Genomic DNA, 25,542 nt, shown 5'->3' with positions numbered 1-25,542 from the left:
TGAATCAAAGGATTCATATAAACATTTAGTTTGAGAAGCTCTTGCTTAAAGTATTCAGTGCCTACATTTATTGACACAGAAAGATACTGTAAGAAAAAAAGCTGGTTTGTAAAATCATAGGTATATATACATGTGATCATGTTCTGGGGTATATCCATTCAAACCAGGAGAATTTGATTTCCCATATGAAGTTTCACTTGGGCTGGAATATCTTCTTTCAACTTAGCAGGGACCATTAGATTCCATGTCCCTCCACACAACAAAAAGAGGGCCAAGCTGAGTTGTCTTCACAGACTTACAGCTGACACACAGCTAAGTGGCGCTAAGGTGCTCCTTCGGAGAACCCAGGGGTTTCTAGTCATGCTCATCTCTATACCATCTGCACTGTGTCCACTCAATTCCTTTGTCTTTGATGCTCTGTTTGGGACTTCCCTGTGATCCAGTGGGTTAATAATTCCACATGTCGTGAGACAACTAAGTTGTGTGCACCACAACTACTGAGCCCACATGCCACAACTGCTGAAGCCTGTGCACCCTGGAGTGTGTGCACCCAGAAAAGCCACTGCACTGAGACGCTCATGAGCCGCAAGTAGAGTAGCCTCTGCTCTCCGCAACTGGAGAAGAGCCTGGGCGTGGCAGCGAAGACAGATAAATGAATTTCTAAAAATGCTCTCTTTGGTGGAGCATGGCATGCAACTGAAGTTTCCATTAGAACACTTATCATGAGACAAGTTACTCGTAATTTTTTCTTTTGAGTAGACATTTCTCTCTTGTTTCCCCCACTAGAATACAGATTCCAAGAGAGCAGGTGTCTTTGCTCACCACTGAGTTCACAGTGCCTAGAAAGCAATGGCACCCCACTCCAGTACTCTTGCCTGGAAAATCCCATGGACGGAGGAGCCTGGTAGGCTGCAGTCCATGGCGTCACTAAGAGTTGGGCACGACTGAGCGACTTCACTTTTGCGTTTCACTTTCATGTATTGGAGAAGGAAATGGCAACCCACTCCAGTATTCTTGCCTGGAGAATCCCATGGACAGAGGAGCCTAGTGGGCTGCCGTCTATAGGGTCGCACAGCGTCGGACACGACTGAAGCAACTTAGCAGCAGCAGCAGCAGGATGGTTAAGAGGGACATAATAGGCAACTAATACCTATTTACTGAATAAATATTCCGTTTCTTACGAGGTTTCAGAGGTGATGGTGGTTTCAGGCATTCCTCCAAGGACATGTGTTGGCAGGCCATCACCGTATGCCCTGTGGCACTTTCCTGGTTCCCAACTTGTCCATCTCCTTCACGGGCAGCTCCTCCCACTCCTTCCAAGTGCTAAGATCCCAGGGCTGATGAATATCTCCCTCCTTTCATTCAGACTGCCAGGGTAAGAGCCTCCACTAATCCCTTCTATGCAGAAAAGACCTGGTTTTCAAAATTACATATTTCCACTCACATATGAAAATGTAACAGCTGCTTCTCAAATGTTTATGTGTCTGATGAGCAAATCACTCTTATTAAGGCCCCGATGAAGAAACATTAGGGCAAGGTCCAGGCTTTCAGTCCACTTGTAGATCTGGCACCAACAGTTTCAAATTAAGAATTAACCATCCAAGGTAAGAGTATAACATATGCTGCAGAGCAGTATGTGAAAAATTGTTAGATAAACTATACAGGCAATTAGTGGTGCAACAAAGAGGAGGGCACTAATATTTATTGGGGGGAATAATCCTACACAAGATATCACTAAATCCTAAATCACTAAAACACCTACTTCATTGGACTGCTATCTGCATTTAACCTGATACATTTAATCTGCTGAAAGTCACAAGTGGAGAAGTAGGGGGCTGAGAATTTCAGCCGTCTTTATCCATGCACTTCCACATGGGGGTTGCTTAGGTAGGGTAGGTATTGGAATAGGTGGGTAGACCTGTATGTAAAGGGTTTTTTGGTTTTTTTTTTTTTTTTAACAATAAAGGCAGGCTTTCCAGGTGGCTCACTGGTAAAGAATCTGCCTGCAAGTAGGACATCCAGGAGACACCAGTTTGACCCATGGGTTGGGAAGATCTCCTAGAGAAGGGCATGGCAACCCACTTCAGTATTCTTGCCTGGAGAATCCCACGGACAGAGGAGCCTGGCAAGCTACAGCCCACGGGGTCACAAGGAGGCAGACATGACTGGAGCGACTGAACACGTACATACACGCAAGATTATTAAAAACAAAAACGAAGCTGACAAAGCAGTAAATAAAAATGACATGGCTGGTCTGGGAAGCTGAGCACGTACAGCTTAGATGTTAACATGGCAGCCAAAAGAGCATGCCCTTCTAGGTGGGAAGCGTCTGAGAAGGACTGTACAGCAGGACAGAAGGAAGCCTCACCAGGCTGCCCGTGGACAGTGGGGCAGGACGCTGGGTGCTTGAGGGGGAAGGGTAGCCTGAGGCACATCCGGGTGAGAAAGAAGACAGGACGAGGACAGACACGGATCGAGAAATCATGAAGACCTGCACCGAAAAGATGCAGGCCAAGACCAACTGGGTCCCGGTTACGGAAAGAAACAGCAATGGAAGTCAATTTTAGTAGTTTAGTGATGATGGCCACAGGAATGGAAAGGTCAGTTTTCATTCCAATCCCAAAGAAAGTCAATGCCAAAGAATGCTCAACTATTGCACAAGTGCACTCATCTCACACGCTAGTAAAGTAATGCTCAAACTTCTTCAAGCCAGGCTTCAGTAGTACGTAAACCGTGAACTTTCAGATGTTTCAGCTGGATTTAGAAAAGGCAGAGGAACCAGAGACCAAATTGCCAACATCCGCTGGATCATTGATAAAGCAAGAGACTTTCAGAAAAACATCTGTTTCTGCTTTATTGACTATGTCAAAGCCTTTGAATGTGTGGATCACAATAAACTGTGGAAAGTTCTTAAAGAGATGGGAATACCAGACCACCTGACCTGACTCCTGAGAAATTGGTATGCAGGTCAAGAAGCAACAGTTAGAACTAGACACAGAACAACAGACTGGTTCCAAATCGGGAAAGGAGTACGTCAAAGCTGTATATTGTCAGCCTGCTTATTTAACTTATATGCAGAATACATCATGAGAAATGCTGGACTGGATGAAGCAAAAGCTTGAATCAAGATTGCCGGGAGAAATATCAATAACCTCAGATATGCAGATGACACCACCCTTATGGCAGAATGTGAAGTGGAACTAAAGAGCCTCTTGATGAAAGTGAAAGAGGGGAGTGAAAAAGTTGGCTTAAAACTCAACATTCAGAAAACTAAGATCATGGCATCTGGTCCCATCACCTCATGGGAAATAGATGGGGAAACAGTGGAAACAGTGACAGACTTTATTTTGGGGGGCTCCAAAATCACTGCAGATGGTGACTGCAGCCATGAAATTAAAAAACATTTGTTCCTTGAAGGAAAAGTTATGACCAACCTAGGCAGCATATTAAAAAGCATGACATTACTTTGCCAACAAAGGTCCATCTAGTTAAAGCTATGGCTTTTCCAGTAGTCATGTATGGATGTGAGAGTTGGACTATAAAGAAAGCTGAGTGCCACAGAATTGATGTTTTTGAACTGTGGTGCTGAAGAAGACTCTTGAGAGTCCCTTGGACTGCAAGGAGATCCAACCAGTCCATCCTAAAGGAAATCAGTCCTGAATATTCACTGGAAGGACTGATGCTGAAGCTGAAACTCCAATACTTTGGCCACCTGATTTGAAGAACTGATTCATTTGAAAAGACACTAATGCTGGGAAAGATTGAAGCCAGGAGGAAGAGACAACAGAGGATAAGATGGTTGGATGGCATCACTGACTCAATGGTCATTAGTTTGAGTAAATTCTGGGAGTTTGTGATGGGCAGAGAGGCCTGGCGTGCTGCAGTCCATGGGGTTGCAGAGTCGGACACAACCGAGCGACTGAACTGAACTGAACTCATGATGATATGAGGAACTTGAGATGATAAATAATTAGACCAAGACATCCCAGAGGCAGCTGGAAATGCCTCCCCCCACCCCGCCCCCACCCCGGGCTCCACAGAATACCCACCCTTCCAGCCAGCCTTTCTCAGAAGGTCTGAGAGTGACATCCTGAGCCAGTCAACAAGATGAAGTCAATTCACGTCTCTCCTGTGAACCTCAACTGGTACAAGTTACACCCATCCACGGGAAAGCAGAGAAGATAATTACTTGAATTGTGCTTGGGGTTTGTGTTTTAGATACTTGATAAAAGTGGACAGGAGGCAAGATAGAAAGCCTGCCCCAGGAGGAGACGGCTGCTCTGAAGTACGAACAGATTAAACATCCCCTGGTGCCAAGGACAACAAACCCAGCTATAGCAGGAGCAGGGGCAGCTAGGTGAGGAGGGAAGACCCACCCTGTGGGCAGAAGCAAAGCAGAGGTCTGGGGAGTTTGGGGACCAAGTGAGCTAGGTGCAGCTGAGAAAGTATGTCCTGGGTGGGGGCAGAGGCAGGAGTTAAGGGCAATACTGTGGGTTTGCTGGATATCCCAGGGCCGGCGCCACATCTCAGCTGCAAGTATTGACACCGCACACAACTACCCACTTCTCCACGGATGTGCCCTCTGTCCCCAGGCAATGACTAACGGAGTACAAAAGGCCTGGGATCACTCTGAGCAAGCAAGTCAAGCTTCTTGGGGGACAGCAGAGACCATGATTCCTATTTCAGGCTCTGCTTCTAGGGAACCATGACTCATACAGTAAAGAATCTGCCTGCAGCGCAGGCTACCTGCAGGGTACCAGGGTTTGATCCCTGGGTGGAGGAGATCCCCTGGAGGAAGACATGGCAACCCACTCCAGTATTCCTGCCTGGAGAATCCCCATGGACAGAAGAGAACGGAGGGCTATAGAGTCCTTGGGGTTGCAAAGAGTCAGACAGGACTGAGCAACTAACAGTTTCACTTTTTAGAGAACCTGACCATTATGTCTGCAGGGTCAATGTATGGACGATGGCAGGTCATGGACGATCACAAGAAGAAACCTTGAAGATTTTATTCGGGTGTGGTGGTAGGGGGTCATGATATGTGCACGTGCATCACTGGGGAGGCAGCTGGGATGCGATGGAGGTGGCGAGCCTGAGACAGGGCTGGCCTCAGCAGCAGACCTTGTGCCCTGGCCGCCATGCTGGTGGCCAGATGGTCAGGAAGGGCTTCCAGCTGCAGAAGAGATGGGCTTGAGGTAGGTCAGATGTGGTGAGCAGGCAGGATGGAGGAGAACTCAAGTGTCAGGGATGTCACAAGAAGGACATGTGAGTCCCCAGGGCCTGTGGGCCGTCAGGCTGATAGCCCCCATGCTTGGAGCCCTGGGGAGGGATCTGCACCGGAGTTTCAGCCAAGGCTTTCAGCTAAAAGAGTATGTCTTTTTTCTTTTGTTTTTTAGTTGCACCTTGAGGCATATGGGATCTTAGTTCCCTGACTAGGGATCGAACCTGTGCCCCTGCAGCGGAAGCCCAGAATCCTAACCACTGAACCCCCAGGGAAGTCCCTGGGGGTGTCTTCTTCTCACAGCATGGTAAGTCCAGGGACAAACAGAGCGGGGCTGGTGCAGGGGCTCTCAAAGCCGTTGGTGTTCCTGGCTCCCACCAGTATCAACTCCAGCCCAGGCTGGAGGGAGAGGAGGGATGAACCGGAGAGGAAGGGGAGGCACCTCCATCAGGGGAGGAAAAACTTCCCTGGAAATCCCTGACAGGCTGCCAGTTCTGTCCCTTTGGCCAGAACTGCATCATGTGACCATCCCCAGCTGCCAGGAAGGTTTCACATGCTGCTCAGGCTGCTTCCTGCATGGAATGAGAATCCTGCCGGTGAGGAGGGTGGAGACAAGGAGTATTTCAAAGTCAGCAGTAGGGCCATCGATGCCTTGATAAGGGCATAGAGTTGTTTGGATAAAGGGACAATTAAGGCTGCTCTAAAGAGATTAGATCCCCAAGAGGAAGAACAAAGGGCAGAGCCTTCCAGGGATTGGAAAGAAGAGGAAAATGCGGCTAGAAATCAGACAAGGACACCTTCAATAAAATCTGTGACTCTGCATGACAATTTCAAGTCCATAACACTCTGGAAATTCAAGCATTTAAGAAAGGAATACAACAGTTCCTAAACAAAATGCATTTTGAATCACTTTAACCTAAAAAAGTAATACAAGTGTCCCCACTAAGCTGACTTAAAACTCAACATTCAAAAAGCGAAGATCATGGCATCCAGTCCCATCACTTCATCGCAAATAGATGGGGAAAAAATGGAAACAGTGACAGACTTTATTTTCTTGGGCTCCAAAATCATTTCAGATGGTGACTGCAGCCATGAAATTAAAAGACCCTTGCTCCATGGAAGAAAAGCTATGACAAATCTAGACAGTGTATTTAAAAGCAGGGACATCGTGTTGCTGTCAAAGTTCCATATAGTCAAACCTATGGTTTTTCCAGTAGTCATGTATGGATGTGAGAGCTGGACCATAAAGAAGGCTGAGCGCCGAAGAATTGATGCTTTAGAATTGTAGTGCTGGAGAAGATACTGGAGAGTCCCTTGGATAGCAAGGAGATCAAACCAGTCAATCTTAAAAGGAAATCAACCCTGAATATTCATTGTAAGGACTGCTGCTGAAGTTGAAGCTCCAATACTTTGGCCACCTGATGTGAAGAGTCAACTCATTAGAAAAGATCACGATGCTGAGAAAGACTGAAGGCAGGAGGAGAAGGGGATGACAGAGGATGAGATAGTTGGATGGCATCACCGACTCAATGGATATGAGTTTGAGTAAGCTCTGGCAGATGGTGAAGAACAAAGGAAGCCTGGCGTGCTGCAGTCCATGGGGTCACAAAGAGTTGGATGTGACTTAGCGACTGAACAATGACAATCACCACTGTACACACAAAAAAGATGACTTCTAATATCATCAATTCCTCCAATGTGCTCTGTGGGGGGACTGAGATGAAATGAAGGGCTGAGGGACTTCCCTGGTGGTCCGGTGGTTAAGACTCTGCTTTCCACTGCAGAGTGCACAGCCTCCATCTCTAACTTGAGAACTAAGAGCCCACATTCTGTGCAGTTTGGCCAAAAAAAAACAAAAAACAAAAACAAAAAACAACGAGAGAGAGCAAAATGAAGGATTGAGACCCCACTTTGTAGAAACCCAAGGTCCAGGGAAACAACAAGAATGTAACTAAATGGTGTGGGGAAAGTGGGAGGGAAGGAGGCTGTTCAGAGGTGTGGTGCCTGACACACAGCTCAGATACAGACATGGTGTGGTCTTACTCAAGCCCACCCACGGGCACTGTCACAAAAGCCACGGGGCTGGGATCCAGAAGCTGAGAAGCAGTAGGTGAGACCGAAGCTCTAAACTAAACTTTCTTCTACCCTGACCCGACTGGGAGGGGAAGCTGTGGGAGAAGGGGTATGGTTAAGTTGGAAAAGCTCAAGAGCACACCAGCCAGTGTCTTCCCTGGGGCTCATGGAGTCTTGGTGACTTGTGCCCTTTGTCCAACCAAGAAGAATGCCATCTTCATACAAGCTAGGAGGCTAATTGCAAACCAGTCTCAGCTGTGGAACTCTTTTTTTTTTTTTTCAAACAGGAATGCTCATTTTGAACCCTAACATATAATACAGATAAGAGACACAGATAAGAGTTGATCTCTTGCAGAGTCTCTCTACCTCAACACTGCTGACATTTGGGGCTGGGTAATTCTTTGCTGTCGGCTTCCCTGGTGGCTCAGTCAGTAAAGAATCTGCCAGCAATGCAGGAGACGTGGATTTGATCCTTGGATTGGGAAGATCCCCTGGAAAAGGAAATGGCAACCCACTCCAGTATTCTTGCCTGGGAAATTATGGACAGAGGACAGAGAAGCCTGGTGGGACAGTCTATGGGGTCGCAAGAATCGGTCATGACTGAACAACTAAACCACCAGTTCTTTGCTGTAGGTGGCAGGAGGTTGTCTTGTGCAATGTGGGCTGTTTCATAGCATCCCTGGCCTCTGTCCACTAGAAGCTGCTAGCATCTCTGGTCCTCCCCTCTCTCCCAGCTGGTGAATCAAAAATGTTTCCATTGTCTGTTGACTACCCACTGGGATAAAGTCTCTCTATATTAAAGCCTCAGCACTGCTGTATTTGTTGCTGTTGTTGTTTGTACGTATTTGTTTTTTTGGCTGCACTGGGTCTTCGTTGCTGTACTCAGGCTTTAGCTAGTCGTGGTGAGTGGGGGCCACTCTTCATTGCCCTGTTTGAGCTTTTCATTGCTGTGGCTTCTCTCGTTGTGGAGCACAGGCTCTAGGCGCATGGGCTTCAGTAGTTTCAACATGAGGACTTGGAAGTTGCAGCCCGCAGGCTCTAGAGCACGGGCCCAGTAGTTGTGGATCATGGGCTTAGATGCTCCATGGCATGTGGGATCTTCCTGGACCAGGGATTGAAACCATGTCCCCTGCATTGGCAGGCAGATTCCTATCCACTGTGCCACCAGGGAAGTCCCCACACTGCTATATTTTTGAAGTATTTCAGGTAATGAAGCAAGGCAAAAACTGAAGATCAGTATCTAATCGTTTTCTAGATTTGGTTTGGGTTGCATAACCTCAAGAAATCTTAACTCATCATGGTATGGGGTGCTGTTCTCAACTGTCTCATGGGACAGGAACCAACTGGCAGGCACAGACAGGCCTGTGTTCAAATACCAGCCTGCAGAAGTGGGGTTCACAGGTGTGCGTGGGTTGGTGGGGAGAAGGACCGCTTTCACTCCTGGATCCCTGCAACTTAATCATCTCACTGCACGCCCACCAGCAAAGGTGGGAAACCTCTGTTCTATGGGACTTTCCTATTTCTGTTGGGTAGGCAGTGGCTCGGTTCTATTTTAGGAATGTGAAACTTCATTCATGAGGTCAAAACCACAACAAACCTGCTGGTGAGAGCATGGATGCTGCGATCACACTCAATCATCATCCCATATCTTCTAGTCTTCGTTCAATTTGAATGCTCAGTGCCTCCACCCATCTCAGCCTGCGATCCTCCAACCTGACCAGTGCAGAAGAACCACTCACTCCAAAACACACACAGATTCCCAGACCTCATCCCCAGACCTTCCTGCCTGGCAGGACCAGGTGAGGATACCAAATGTGCTTTTCAAGCAAGATCCCTCCAAGGTATGAGAGCGGGTGTGGCTGTTTGGGAAACTGCTCACCAGCAAGTTTGCACAGCTGTGAATAACAATAGAGTTTAGCCTAAAGAATTTCCGATCTGCCTGCAAACTGTGTAAAAATTATGAGGACCTGTCTTCTAAATAGAAAATAAAAGTGTTGCCCTGTGAATAAGTAGCCTGTGTGCGTGTATGCTCATTCGCTTCAGTCATGTCCAACTCTTTGCAACCCTTTGCAACTCTTTGCAATCCACAGGATTTTCCAGGCAAGAATACTGGAGTGGGTAGCCATGCCATCCTCCAGGGGATCTTCCCGACCCAAGGATCAAACCTGAGTCTCTTATGCCTCCTGCATTGGCAGGTGGGTTCTTTATCACTAGCACCATCTGGGAAGCCCAAATATTTACGTAGTCTACACTCTAATTTTGACCACCTACCAAGATGCAAGCACTCGCAAGACTACTGAGGTATGCTTTGTAATCTACTTCTAATTAACTGGTATACTTCAATGTTGAGAATACATGATGACTATCATTCAATTGCCTGCTTTTTATAGGTTTAAAAGCATTAAAGGAAGTTAAGGCTGAGCCCTTGGACTACATAAACATTTTCCAAAATGAGAACATGCCTGGAAACTTCAGATGTTGTTCCTTCAAGGTGTCACTGAAGGGACAAAGATGTTAAGAAGACAGCAACTGTTGCAGGGACAAATCCGTGGCCCTCCTGCACCATCCTTATCCTGGTTTTTATTCAAAAGTTGCCTCCTCGATCACCCTCTGTAGCACTGCATTCCTACCCTAAGCCCACTGATTCACTTTTCTGCTTCATACACTCATCACAACTCATCCACATTTGCCTACTTTCTGCTTTCCCCACTAAAACATAAGATTCCTAGAGAAGGGACTGTTGATGTTGTTCATTGCTGGAACCTCAGATTCTAAAACAGTGCCTAGCATCACTTTTCACTTTCATGCATTGGAGAAGGAAATGGCAACTCACTCCAGCGTTCTTGCCTGGATAATCCCAGGGACGGGGGAGTCTGGTGGGCTGCCATCTATGGGGTCGCACAGAGTCAGACATGACAGAAGTGACTTGGCAGCAGCATATAAAAGGCACTTAAATACTTGTTGAATCAATGAATACTTCATATACTTATCAGGATTCTTCCATGTTTGCCTACTTTCTGCTTTCCCCACTGAAGCATAAGATTCCTAGAGAAGGGACTGTCAATGTTGTTCACTGCAGTCACCTCAAATCCTGAAACAGTACCTAGCGTGTAAAAGGCCCTGAAATATTTGTTGAACCAGTGAGCCAATGAATACATGAATGCACTGATCAGTGACCTGCAGCCAGATCCACACAGAAAAACTAACCCAAACTCAGCGAGATCCTAACAAGAGGCAGACATGAGGCCTAGATCCTTCCATGAGCCCAGACATCACGTTCATTGGTTGGTCGTGCAGTGTCCAGAGCACATGGAGAACACTGATGGGAATTCTTTTTCCATCAGGAATCTCTGTGTGCGTATGGTGAGGAAGGGGAATAAACATAGTCCAATGACTGTCCCACCCACCAACACAGAAATAGAAGAGCAACTGGAATACCATATGCAGGTGAACTCTAAAACAGCAGAAGTCACAGACACAGAGAGTAGAGTGGATGTTACCAGGGGCTGGGGAGTGGTAGCAACGTGGAGGTGTCAGCCCCCACTTGTAAGTTCTGGGGATCTATTGCACAGCATGATGGTTATAGTTAATAACAGTGTATTGCACACTTGAAAGTTGCTAAGAGAATAAATTTTAAATGTTCTAACCCCTCCCCCACACAAAAGATGATAATTATATGATGTAATAGCGGTTTAAGCTAAGGCTATGGTGGTAATTATTTTGCAGCAAATAAGGGTATCAAGTCAACATGTTGTACATCTTCGATTTACATGTTACATGTCAATTATATCCCAATAAAGCTGAGGGGGAAAAACAACTTAAAAAAAAGGCAACTGGTTCTGTTTTTCAAGAAAAAAGAAAATACCTAAACTGTTTGGCTGTTGCCTGTTACACGGTATCCAAGTCACCTCTCTGAAGACATTTGCTAGTATGTTCAAAGCAGGTTGGGTGATAATGTGAAGTTACACTCTGCCTAGGAAGTCTCCTTGGCAGGAACAGCTGTAGGTCTAGTCTCAACCGGGCAAATGTGTGGATTGGAGCTGGCTGACCAGACACCCAGGGGAGAACAGCAGGCATGATGCCTTCTGGGACAGCAGTGGTGATGACAGCAACAGGGAGTTAGGGAAAGAACCTCCTGTCAGGTGAGGCCACACTGAGTGGTCTCCAACCCATTTTCTACAAAACCCGTTCTGAAGAGAGCTCAGTGTTGCCGGAAACGATTTCAGCAGTGATCCTGGAAAGGACAGCCACTGAGAGCCCTGGCCGCTGATGCCACACTGGCTGCAACACCGCGACCCGGAGGTTTTCGGGCTTTTAACCTTTATTTTTGGACATAACCTCAAACACATAGAGAGACTGAAAAAAGAGTACAAACAATTTGCCTCGCTCAGACAACCTGCTTGTTACCATTCTCCCACATCTGCTTGGTGATTCTGTTTTATGATATCCATACTACTTGTTTTAACCACTTGAAAGTAAGCTGAGGACACAATGACATGCAACCCTAATATTTTAGTATTTCCTAAAAAGGACACTCCCAGACACACCGAAGTATGATGATAAAAATCAGGAAATTATTATTGTTTTAATACTATTCTCTACTCTGAAGACGTCAGACAAATCTCTTTAGCAGTCCCAATAATGGCCTCAGAGCAAAAACAGGAACACACATCCAGAACCGCATGTGACATTCAGCTGTCATATCTTTTTAACCTCCTTTAATCAGAAACAGTTCCTTTATCTTTCATGACCTTGGCATTTTTTGAAAAGTACAGCCTTGTTGTTTTGAAGAATGTCCCTCAGTGGAGATCTGCCCATTTCTTCATGATTAGATTCAAGGTACACATTTCAGGCAGGAATTTCCCAGAAGTGATGCTGGTCCATCCTGGTGTGTTTTCTCAGGAAACCCCTGACATTGCTTTGTCCCAATACCGTTGATGTTAAATCAGTTGCTCAAAGTTGTGTAAGGCAAGTTTATCCACTACCAAGTTACTATTTTCCCTTTGTAGTTAGTAAGTAACTTGATGGGAGATACTTAGAGACTAAGTAATTACCCTGTTGCTCATCCAATCTACTGGTTTCAGCACCTACCATTTGGATAAAATTCTGTGCGAGGTCAAGTAAGGTCAAACTTCAGAGAGAAAATAAAAAAACAAGAGCTGGTTGAAGCAACAGCTGATGAGAAAGAACAAGCATTGAAACTCTTGTCTCAGACTTAATTTGAATAACCCCAGGGTATGTTCAGTCCTAAAGGAAATCAACCCTGATATTCACTGGAAGGACTGAAGCTGAAGCTCCAATACTTTGGCCGTCTGATTTGAAGAGATGACTCATTGAAAAAGACCCTAATGATGGGAAAGACTGAAGGCAAAAGGAGAAAGGGGTGGTAAAGGATAAGATGGTTAGATAGCATCACCAACTGAATGGACATGAATCTGAACAAACTTCGGGAAGTACTGAAGGACAGAGGAGCCTGGCGTGCTATAGTCCATGAGGTCATAAAGAGTCAGACACTACTTAGCGACTGAACAGCAACTAATGTTCACTCTTAGCTGTTAAGAAAAAACACCTCTAGATTTGCTTTTGAAAGTATTCTGTAAGTACCCATTACTATGCTAGTTTCTCTTATGGTGAGTCATGCCTGCTAGACACGGCCCTTCATTTACAAAGTGCGTAGTGGCAACACCCAAGTTCAGAGGTCTGACAGCTGGTCATCCTCACTCAGAGGCCTGGCTCTCCAGGGACATTGCTGAAGGGTCAGTTCAGTGATCCACTATTGGTGGATTGGTTCACTATAGGTGCGTGTGTGCTAAGTCGCTTCAGTTGCGTCTGACTGTGCAACGCTATGGACTGTAGTCCACCAGGCTCCTCTGTCCATGGGGATTCTCCAGGCAAGAATACTGGAGTAGGTTGTGAATAAGCCAAACTGGAGTTCCTAACCCTGGCTGTGCCTTACTATAAGCCAATGCAGACTCCGGATTTTGTTTTTAAATATTGTTCTCACAGTGGACCTATATTTAAAAACAAAGCCCTAACTCTCCATTAAGCTGAAGCTCTAATACTTTGACCACCTGATGAGAAGAACTGACTCATTGGAATAGATGCTGGCAAAGATTAAAGGCAGGAGAAGGGGACGACAGAGGATGAGATGGTTGGATGGCATCACCGACTCAATGGACATGAGTTTGAGTAAGCTCCAGGAGTTGGTGATGGACAGGGAAGCCTGGTGTGCTGTAGTCCATGGGGTCGCAAAGAGTGGGACATGAAGCGACTGAACTGAACTCTCCATTGCCTTATAGTAAGGCACAGCCAGGTTTAGGACCTTCAATTTAGCTTATTCAAAAAACTTTTTTTTTAAACTCTGTTATCACAAAGTTGAAAACTTCAGACAGAACATGTTGAAATCACACACTGGTTGTTACACTACGACACAGTGATGTCCACCCCTAACACTATGCTCTATATTGCATCTGTCTTTCCTCTTGGAATATGTATGTTTTATCAGGATTGGGATCATATTACTTATACTAGACATCTTCAGGCTGGGTTCCACTAGAGGTAAGCCCTACAGAAAAGTATTTATGTGTCTATTTCCTCTTTTTATTTAACTTTTAATTTTATATTGGAGTACAGCCGATTAACAATGTTTCGATAGTTTCAGGTGAATAGCAAAGGGACTCGGTCACACATACACATGTATTCATTCTCCCTTAAACTCCTCTCCCATTCAGCCTGCCACACAACATTGAGCAGAGCTCTCCATGCTACATAATAGGATTGGGTGTCTATTATAATTTTCACAAGGATGGTCTATAACTCAAATCACTCCAGAAGCATGGGAGAGAAGTTAATTCATAATATATTGGGGTTGGCCAAAAAGTTCGTTTGGGCTTTTCTGTAAGATATTATGGGAAATTCCAAATGAACTTTTTGGTCAACCCACTATCATGGTGGCCTTAGAGCACTCAGGCTTAATCCTCTTGTAGAGCCCCAGCTGGAGAAGGCAATGGCAACCCACTCCAATACTCTTGCCTGGAAAATCCCATGGATGGAGGAGCCTGGTAGGCTGCAGTCCATGGGGTCACGAAGAGTCGGACACTTACTGAGCGACTTCACTTTCACTTTTCACTTTCATGCATTGGAGAAGGAAATGGCAACCCACTCTAATGTTCTTGCCTGGAGAATCGCAGGGACGGCGGAGCCTGGTGGGCTGCCGTCTATGGGGTCGCATAGAGTTGGACACGACTGAAGCGACTTAGCAGCAGCAGCAGAGCCCCAGCTGGGGAGGGCTGGTCTGTACTGTTGTATAATTTGCTTTGTTCACCTAATGATACTTAAAACAGACATGTAATAAGCATATATCAGGCACAGGGAATATAAAGAAAACTAAGACATAGCCTTTCTCTTGAAACGAAAACTCCAACCAGGGAAAACAAAAATACCTAAATACTCAAAATGCCAAAACGTGGAGGCGGGGCAGTACGCCTGGGGTGCCCCAGGCAACAGAACACTAGTGCCATCAGATGAAATCAGGGAAGCCTCCTTGAGGAGACAAAGTATAAATGGGTCTTTTAAGGATAGACTGGACCTCAGAGACACAAAGGAGAGAGAGGGCAGGTATTCCGGATGGGAGGACTGGCATGCCAAGATGCCCAGGATGGCTGCTCCAGCCAGGTCACAGGGGATCTGGGGTAAAGTGGGAGAAGATGTAGCAAAGAAGGAATCATTAGACTTCCATGGTGGTCCAGGGGCTAAGACTCTGTGCTCCCAATGCAGGAGGCCCAGGTTCAATCCCTGGTCAGGGAACTAGATCCTAAGTGCTGCAAATAAGAGTTCGCATGCCAACTAAGGATCCTTCGTGCTGCAACTGAGACCTGGCACAGTCAAATAAATGAGTAAACATCAAAAATTTGAGAAAAGAAGGAATGAGGGCCTCCAAATTGGCCCCAGAGGAGGAGTGACCTTAAGTGGTCCTTAAGCAGGAAGGCAGAGAGCTCACACAGGGATGTAAGAGGCCACGGGAGGGATGGTCAAGGGGCTCTGATGACCACCGCAGCCAGGGCTGATGGAGCAGGGGAGACGGAGAGGGACAGAGAGATGGGGGCTGACAAGAGTGGTAAAGGAAGAGGCCACAGAACTTGGTGACTGAGCTGGCAGCGGCTGTTCTTTTAGCACCCAGCCTGCTGAGATCCAGCCTGCATAACAAATTCAGGCTGCTAGTAGAAAAAAACAAAAAAGCAAAGCATGCAAGAAGGCCCCACCAGCTGTCACTGTTCCACCAGGCACTGAGATGATTTCACGGCCGAGGCAGGGGTAACAAAGTGGGATAAGAGGAGGAGGCCAGAAGGGATAAGACAGGACACTGGAGTAAACTGAAGTAACTGCCCGGAGAACTGCCCAGGTCCCTCCCAAGCTCTAACAAAACATCTTACGTAATATCTCCTGGGTGGTGGGCACCCATGTGACAGCAAATTAGACATGCAGAAGATACCACAGCAGAACACATCTGTGGCACCCTCCTGAATGCCACAAACACAGCAAAATCTAAAAGCTACCTTTTCAGTGGAAGATCTCCCTCTTCATCTAAAGGGAATACAAGTAGCCAGGCTGCATAAATAATACTTAATAGGAAAAAGTGAAAGTCAGTAGAATGAACAGTTAACAACAGCAACTCTGGGACTCAAGCTCCAACATGGGGACCTTTCCCTAAACTGGAGTATAATGGGCAAGTGAGTGCGCAAATTCTAAAATAACCAAGATCCCACCTCCCAGAAGAAAGAGTATGCGTATAGGTTCTTATGCTTTGAGATTATGAAGAGAGGTCACCAAATAGGACCTTAGCAATATTCCTCAGGGAGCAGTTAGCTGCTAAGTGGGGAAGGGAAGGCGGAGGATTTGGGAGGCAGTTTCTGTAGTAATCTGGTATAGTGGTCCCTTGATATCTACAGGAAATTGGTTCCAGGACCACCACCACTTCTTGGATACCAAAATCCATGGATGCTCAAGTCTTTTATATTAAATGATGCAATATTTGCATATAATCTATGTACTTCTTCCCATATATATTTTAAATCAGCTCTAGATTACTTATAATACCTAACACAACATAAATGCTATGTTCATAGCTGCTGGCACACAGCAAACTCAAGTTTTGTTTTCTGGAACTTTCAGGAAATGTTCCTTTTTGAGTATTTTTGATCTGCAGTTGGTCAACATGGAGGGCTGACTATGTTCAATAATTTTGTCCTTAGGAACAGAAGAACCAAAATAGTCATATAAAACGACAAATCAGAAAGTGACAATGACCCCAGAAAAGGAACTGGAGGAACAGGGACTGGGAACAACCCAAAGGTTGACAGGCCCTGGCCACTGAGAGCCTGAAAGAAAAAACCACAGGAGGCAGAGGAAAGCTTCGTCTGAGTCATTTTAAGCTCAGAACAAGTTAAGAGTGTTTGAATTCCTAAAACCGACAACATTTATTCAGGTCTGTGAGAGGCATCACTAAAACATACAATTTCCTTTTATGCCTAAATCACACGTCCCTTTTACTCTCTGCTCCAAAAATGTGGAAAACCAGCTCTTGGGCAGGATCCCAAGCAGGCATACTGTCATTCACGTAACCTCATTTTTAATCAGGCAGGGAGTATGTGCCTGGGGGTATAGCAAGAAGCAACACAGATACAGCCTCTTCTTCAAAAAGCTCTCATCTCATTTTTAAAATTAGACAAGTAGACCCATCACCAATGTTAATATTTTCCTCATTTTTCTTGTTAACTTATTCTACATTGGATATGAGGGCAGTGTTAGGAGATATTTTATATTTGGGGGACATGGGTGTATTGTGTGTTTGGGAGGGAGCTTAGGAAAGCCTCCCCCCCACTTCTGGAAGGAAAAATGGATAGGACTTGGCGGGGGCTGGGGAAGCAGGTGCCCCTGAGCAGGGACAGTTGGCACTGAAGTGAGTGTCTGAAGGCCCAGCCCTGGAGGGAACAACATACCGAGAGGCTGCAAAAGGAAGCAGAACGTGCCATGGTGGGTTGGGATTTCATCCTGAGATAAAAGAAGCAACTGTGCGAGAGGGATTTAAACTGGAACTGGAGTTTGGAGAGACCTCTCTCGAGGCAGGACTGGAGACGGGAAGTCCTATTGTGAGGCAGGACCAGTGAGGAAGTTGCCATGGAGAGTGAGGATACTGTGCCTGGAAAGGCAGGAACTTGGACCAGAGACCACCTCAAGTCATCCTCTCAGGAATTTCGATGGGAGCTCTTCTGATGTGGGGTGTGAATGCGCTGAGTGCTATAAAAACAGAGATGCATTTGCCTCATCCACCACCTCCAGGTCAGTTTGCCTGAGTCTGAATCCCTGCTCCATCCCCTACAGTTTCTTGACCTCCCTGAGCCTCAATGTCCTCATTTGTAAAAGGAGGATAATAATGGTACCAAACTCATATGGGTTCTGTGAACATTAAAAGAACATACATACATATATGTCTATATATACATAATATAACATATATGCGCCTGGGGGCATAGCAAGCAGCAACACGTGACCTATACATATACATATAAAACGTGTATATAACATGGCCTATACATATACATATATAATATGTCTAAAACAGGTAAGGATATAGTGAGTCAGTACAGCATTTATCTTTATTTCTGTCCTATATTTTATAGTATGTGGGTTTGTTGTAGAGAGTAGTATATAAGATTTTCAAAAAGAGTCACCCTCTGCAAACCACAAAACACTCTTAGATTCTCATGAATCTTGATTCTCTTGGCAGATAATTGAACCCCTCTACTGTTAGCTCTGATTGCCCTCTTTATCACCATAAATACCTTCAGTGTTTATAGGAGACAAAGATACCATGAACCACATGTGGCTGCTGAGTAATTCAAATATGGCCTGTCCAAACTGGGATATGTTCTTATGTAAGATACATACAAGGCTTTGAAGAATTAAGTTTTACCAGAAGAATGTAAAATAGCTCAAAAACAACTTTTATATTAATTTAATAATATTTTATACATATTGGTTTGATGAAAATAAATTATTAAAATTAATTCACCTATCTTAAAAAAATCCTTCTAATCTCTTAGGTTTAATTGCTAAGTTCCTAACTTCTTAATTTAGCTGACTGGGTTATTAACTTTTGCCTATTTCCTTGCAAATATGAGCCATTAAGACCACATATTTCCCTTACCTTATTTAGTTGCAACCCACAAGCTTTAGGTGTACACTTCATTCTACAAATTTTGACATATCTTTTTTCATTGCTATTACTTCTTGATCATTCAAATCTAAACACTTTCAAATTTAAATTTTCAAATATGTTTTTAAATTATAGTTTAAAACTGATACATAATTTAGTTTCATTGCATTCAGAGAATTTGGTCAATATGACACTAATTATTTTAAATATGTTAGAACTTACTTTATGACCTGGTGTATGTTCAATTTTTGTAAAAGTATACTCTTCACTTGCTGGAACTATGTTTTCTATTTAATTGGTCTGATCAAGCTTATTAATTGCTTTGCTTTTTAAATCAATCCCTTATTGGTTTTTTGTTAGCTTGTTCCATCAGTTACTGAAAGAGACATGCTAAAATCTCTCATTATGTTGCCACATTTGTCAACTTTTTTTGTCATTCTTTTTACTTTGTATAGTTTGGAGCTGTATTATTAGAAGCATACAAGTTAAGTTTAGTTCTGGTTTGTTTTATTTTCGTCTTCCTGGGAAACCAAAACTTTGATATTATATATATATGGCTTGGGTTACATTTCTACTGGACAGAGCCACTCCAAAGGAACATTAAACAAGAAAACCAGATACCAAATCCTGGATGACTAAGGACTTGATTGAAGAAAATGACAAGCAAAGCACAGAGAGTATTGGCAGCCCTATTTGAAAAAAAAAAGTACCACAACTCTGTCTTCCTCTTTTGTTGCTGACGTCTAGATTGGAAATGAAAACAAGATGTTTGTGAAAAGCAGAAATGAGGTGGAGAACAACACAGAAGAGAATATAAAAGTAGAAGCTGAGGGGAGAGAAAGGACTAAAGAAGGAACTCTATATGAATAACAGAAAAACTGCTTCTGCTTTGAACTCAACACATGTAAGCCTTTAATTATGAAAACGACACCTCGTCTTAAAGGCAGACTTCATGTTCAAAACACAACGTCCTAGTCCATCAAAACAGACTTTTCAAATGTGTTATTTGTATCAATTTTTTCCTCTTTAATCATATCACATCACATGAAACAGAACCATTAATTCCAGATATTTAAAGCTTGAAAAGAGGAAGAATTCATGGGTATAAAGAGTTGATGAACCACCCAGTATTACTTAATTCTGGATATTGTTCCACACTCTAAAGGGGAGCAAAAATGTCTTGCGTGGCCTCAAAAGATCAAACAAGAAATAAACTTTTCCTCTAGAACGTGGGGGAATTCTTCAGTAGAAATCCAGAGGTACAGGGAACACAAGTCACATAACTAAAAACAAAGCAGAGAAAGTGCAGCGTTAGAAAAGGTAAGGGAGACATTCCCAGGGCTGTCTGTGGCAGTCTGGCCAGAGACAACCACTCCCTGACCACAGAGGCTCATGGAGCTAGAGGGCTTTCCAGGGCTCAGCCTGTCCTGCCGCCTGACCCAGGGTGGCCTGTGGCCTGGAGGTGACTGCACTAGCCGAGAATCTACAGCCCACAGCCATGTGGTAACTCATCGTGGCTCCTGGCACACGCCCTTCCTCTGTCTCTCCGGTTCAAAGCCAATGTTGAGCTAATCAGTTAGTAGTGAGCAACGACCCATGCAGAGCTGAGTATACACATACCCATGACCCAGGAATCACACGTGTACATAGACCTCATCAGAAATGCACATACAGGGGCTTCCCAGGTGGCATCAGTGGTAAAGAATCTGCCTGCCAGCGTAGTCGACACAAGAGACACAGGTTCGATCTCTGGGTCTGGAAGATACCCTGCAGTAGGAAGCGGCAACCCACTCTAGAATTCTTGCCCAGAGAATTCTATGGACAGAGGAGCCTGGTGGGCTACAGTCCATAGGGCCATAAAGAGCTGGACACGACTGAGTGACTGAGCGACTGAGCACACGGATGGTCCAGTGGTCAAGACTCCATGCTCCCAATGCAGCGGCCCTGGGTTCAATCCCTGGCCAGGGAACCAGAACCCAAATGTCATAATAAATTAAAAAATTAAATATAATATTTTAAAAAGCTGTTAAAAAGAGAAATATGCACACACACACACAAGCCAGGTATGAGAAGAGTCATGGCAGCACTAACTAACAGCCAAACCTGCCAACTGCCCAAGTGTCCATCAACAGTGCACAGACAAAGATATAGTGTATTTTTCACCCACAGGCCCAATCAGCAATGAGAGTGAGCACCCTACAGCGAGAGGCAGTATCTGGAGTGAGTCTCAGAAACCCAAGTCCGAAGGAAAGAAGACAGACACTGCAGAAATCTGGTGATACAAGCTCGAGAGTCAGCAGGGGTTCTCTTCCAGGATGCAGTGACTCGAAGGGGACCCGCGGGGTGCTCCTGCTTCTTGATCTCAGAGCATCGTATGCTGAATTTGTAAAATCTGTTGGACAGTAATCCACTTAGGCCTACTTTTCTAGCATGTATGCTATACTTAGAAAAACAAGATAACGCTCTTCTAAGTAAGACAAGCCTGGTAATGTCCTTGTGCCTCTCTAACCTCATTTTTCTTCTGCTCGCCACATCTTCCTTGCTCCCCCTCTACAAATGTGCTCAAGCTGGGTCTCTCTCCCTAATGGCCTACGTGTCACCATCCATAGTGATGGTTTCCTCCCACACTAAGCCAGTGATTCACCCACTTCTGGATGCCTTTGCTAACTTACACCCCTCATACTGATCCAGCCCCTTGCTGCTGCTTCTCAGCAGTTAGGGAGTGCGTACCATTGTTAATGTGTGTATACTTCCAGTTGCTTTAATTCTGCCAAGCCTTCCCAGATGAACCAAAAACACAGAGCATGCCCTCTGGGAGCACCTCCACAGGCAATTCAGATTAAATTGATTAAACCGCTTCTCAGGAACCAGAAGGGTGTGCAAAGGGAGCCGTGAGCCTTCTTCCAAGACTCTCCCTTCTGCCCCCAGCACCTGGATGGACTCCCATAGAGGACTTGAAACCTCTCTATTGTCTCTTTCACCTCCCAAGAGCCAACCTGCTAGACAAACTCCTGCCAAACAGACCAGCAGGGCAAACGGGGGAGGACTGGAGGAGGCACATCAAAGAACAAAGGGTTTTTCTTATCCTGCCTCGAACATAGTCTTAAAATTCAACACTATTACTCAGCCAGAAAAAAAGAACAAAATAATGCCATTTGCAGCAACATAAATGGACCCAGAGATTGTAATACTGAGTGAAGCAAGTCAGACAAAGACAAATATCATAGGATATCGCTTATATGTGGAATCTAAAAAAACGGCACAAACTTATTTACAAAACAGAAACAGAATCACAGATGTAGAAAACAAACTTACGGTTACCAAGGGGGAAAGCAGAGGGAAGGGTTACTTGGGAGACTGGGATTGACATATACACACTACTATATATAAAACAGATAAACAAGAACTACTGCATAGCACAGGGAACTCTATTCAGTACTGTATAATGAATGGCCTATATGGAAAAAGAATCTAAAAAAAAATTTATATATATATATATATAATATATATATATATATATATACGGCTTCCCCAGTGGCTCCACGGTAAAGAATCTGCCTGCAATACAGGAGATGCAAGTTCAATCCCTTGGTTGGGAAGATCCCCTGGAGAAGGAAATGGCAACCCACTCCAGTATTCTTGCCTGGGAAATCCCGTGGACAGAGGAGCCTGGCAGGCTACAGTCTAGCATGTATGCAAAAGAGTCGAATACGACTTAGTGACTAAACAACAACAAACACATATTTATATATAACTGATTCACTTGGCTTTACAGCAGAAACTAACATGACATTGTAAACCAACTATATTCCAATAAAAACTAGTAAGTTAATTCCAAAAAATTCAATAGTAACCTATCATGGTAATATGAAACAATCTGGCAGTTTAAGCCAAAATTATAAGCATTTTCAAAATAGGCAGTCATTAATGTGCATGTTTATCACTGATGCCTGTCAGCCCTCTCCCTCTCTCTTCCACAAACACCTTCATGCCTTCTCACCTCACCCATTTTTTTTTCTCGCCTAGAGGAAGACCCAACAACTAATCATAACCAAGATTCATTTCATCTCACAGAAATAGCGTCCCTCAGACACCAGACAGACCTATGAAGCGGTTCACTATACTCTGGTCACAGGGCTCTGCCCGTTTACATCAGTCTCTCCTCGTCCAAGCCCTGGCTGGAATTCAGGTGATTCCTGGCTCTACAACTAGAAATGTAGGACATTCTCCTAACCTGTCAAGCTTTCAGGATTAGGCGAGTGAAACCACAACTCATCCTGACAGTTTCTGCTTCTGTGCCCCTTCACTCAGCAGACAGGATTCCTCCCCAAGGTTCCTCTCTTCTGTGGAAGCAGATTATCAAGTGGAGGGCTCAGCTTAACACCAGAGGGCAGGAGCCACATCTCCTTCCTCTTTGTAATCCCAAAGTCAGATCCATGCTTGGCCTGATGAGCAGGTAAACCAAAGGGGCAGATGTACGCTGGCAGGTAAAAACCATTTTCCTTTTTAAACAGACTGATACTTAATGAAGCAAAGGCCACAGGCATGAACTAAGACATGAAGACAAAAAATGTGTCTTTCCAGTGAGCTAGTGATTCCGCAGGACCCTCTTCATTGGCGAACACATTTGCCATCAGAACCACAGAACCAGGGGCCTGAAAGGGACCTTGGCCATCTGCAGGACAAGCCTCCCACTACAGATCAGGAGATGGAGTCTTACAGGGGGATCAGCGTGGCCAAGGTCACCCACCTCTTGTGGGGTTGGGCAGAACCTAGCTTCTTCCTATTCGAAGATGCTCTCAGAAAATCTTGTATTACTTAACACACTAAAGGCGCATATGAATGCACGCCCATGTCAAGCTACTCCTTACAATTCAGGAAACACCAAAGGTCACCACAAAACGTGTCTCTTCCGCAGGGCTGGCCGCACAGAGTGGGCACAAAAGGTCACTGGCGAATTTGTACCTGCAGACACTGCACATCACGCCTTCCCGATGGATGCGAAAGGCAGTCGCCGGAGCTGCTAGTCACCGAGGGACCCCCAATCCTGTCCCGGGGAAATGAGCTCGGAAGCTTCGAGCAATGAATTAAACCTCAAGTCGCTGCGGAACACAGAAGGGAAAGGGACACCGCGCCTGGAGCGCACATCCCGGTCGTTCACCCCTCCGTCTCCACCGCGTCCACACTTGCGCGGGCCGCGGCGTACCGAGCCGGTCCGCTCCGCGCGAGGCCACGACGCCCAGCCCGCGCCCCCGCCAGGCGCATTTGGGGGAGCCGTGCCCTGGGCGCTGCCCGTAGGAGGCTGGGGCGGAGCCGCCGGGCCCAGCCACGCGGGGGCAGGAACCGATCGCCGCCGCCGCCCCCGGCCAGCGGGCCCCGCTACGCCGAGGAGGGGGCTGCGCCACGTACCTCGGCCGGCAGGTGCCGCCGCCGCCGCCTCGGTTCGCGGCTGCAGGGGACGCCGCTCCGCGCCACCCGCCGCCTTCTTTCGCATATTAGGGAGCGGGCGCCAGCCTGCCTCTAGTCCCGGGCCCCGCGCCCCGGCCCGCCCCCAGCGCCGCGCTAGCGCCCATTCAGTCCCAGACCGAGCGCTCCCCGGCTCGGATGCGGAGGAGGGGCGGGGGCGGGCCTTGGAGTCACGAGGACACGAGAACCAATCAGAGCGCGCGAGGGCTCCCGAGGCTGCCTCCGCTCCCTGGACTCGCAACCCTCCACCCAGCTGGCCTAGGGGAGCCGGGCGCCCCCAGCTGGACGCGCGTTGGGCTGTGTGCTGGCGCTGACGGGGTCCCAGGCACCCACCGCCCTCTAGATCTCTGCGCGCGGTTAGATGGTGAAGGAACAAAAGGTGTTTGGACTGAGTATAGGCTTTTACTGCGCAGAGCACTCGTAGACGCGGAGCCGCTGAATGAAGGGGCTTTATGGAGTCACGTGCTTTATTCTCTGGGATGGACCTGCAGACAACACTGGATTGGAGTTCCTGGGGCCCTGGAGACAACAACGAGAGCTGCCTGAGTGTATCTGGAGATTTACTGAACAGTTTTATGTTGTTCCAAGTATTGGAGAAAAGTGAGAGAGCACTAATTTCGGGGATGGGTTATTGAGACTCAGCAGAAGTGAGTCACACTAAATCTTTTAGTGGCAGAGTATGAATGCGAACCTGCGTTTGGAGCGCTCATTTCCGTATCTCTGGAGTCCCCCTTGAATCTGGAGAGGAAATGTCATACAGTTTTTTAAAGCGTGAATATTCGTGAATCCCCAAGTTCAGGAATTAAAAGACTTGAAAGCACACGATATGTTGTTTCTTTAATAGAGCCAGGTGTATATTATGCGCCTTGCGACATTTCTGTGCAGTAGGACTTGTTGAGTCTTCAGTAAGGTCGGTGAAGTTGTTCTGCCTTCAGACTTTCTTTTGGGGTTGGCGAACACAGGGCATCGCAGTCATGTGCCTGTAATGTAGGTTATGGTTCCAGTTTGAAAAGCAAGATCCTAGACACGGAGCCAAATATATTTGCATAAACGGAGAGTCTTGTCACTTTTTTTTGTTTTTTTGCAACAGTTGGCGCACGGTTTGCACAGTTCTAAACAGGACTTGGAGTTGTCTGTCCTCTTCCCCAGCTGGGGGCAGGGGGACTGGGGGGAAAATGTGGGATCTTGGGTAACAAAGATCAAGAGGGAAAACTTGGAAAGGAAAGCATGGAAGGACTGCCTTCACACCTTTCAAAAGGATTTTGTCCTAAAAGTGTTTCTCGATTATTTAAAGGTGAGGACATGTGAGCATTTTTAAAATATTGGAGGAAAAGTTGTCACTAGGAGATCTGAATTCTGAGTGTTGGCCAAGGCTGGCTAGCAGAGCCGAGGCCTAGCTCTCTGGGGTCAGTGACAGCTGCAAGGAGAATGCTAAGCACCTCCAGCCCCTCTCTCTTGGAGATAAACAGAGGCCTGCCTTATCAGACACTCTTTACTTTTATCTGCCTCAGCTGCTATTCCGCTTTTCTCCCAGATATTCTTTATTCATAAAGCCAGACCTCATTTA

The 25,542-nt window shown here is 45.8% G+C and overlaps 1 protein-coding gene across 2 annotated transcripts in view; it reads right to left on the bottom strand.

The window, feature by feature from the left end:
• ST3GAL5 (ST3 beta-galactoside alpha-2,3-sialyltransferase 5) overlaps window positions 1-24,016 on the bottom strand; it is a 60,204-nt gene extending 36,188 nt beyond the window's left edge. The window contains 1 exon segment of one of the 2 annotated variants that reach the window (NM_001314180.1): window positions 23,919-24,016. In NM_001314180.1, the coding sequence (NP_001301109.1) occupies window positions 23,919-24,003 (85 nt within the window). In that variant the 5' untranslated portion in view covers window positions 24,004-24,016. 2 annotated transcript variants of the gene reach the window in all.

The sequence above is a fragment of the Capra hircus genome, chromosome 11 (assembly GCF_001704415.2).
Source record: "Capra hircus breed San Clemente chromosome 11, ASM170441v1, whole genome shotgun sequence".
NCBI lineage: Eukaryota > Metazoa > Chordata > Mammalia > Artiodactyla > Bovidae > Capra > Capra hircus.
This window is presented reverse-complemented; position numbering and strand designations above follow the sequence as displayed.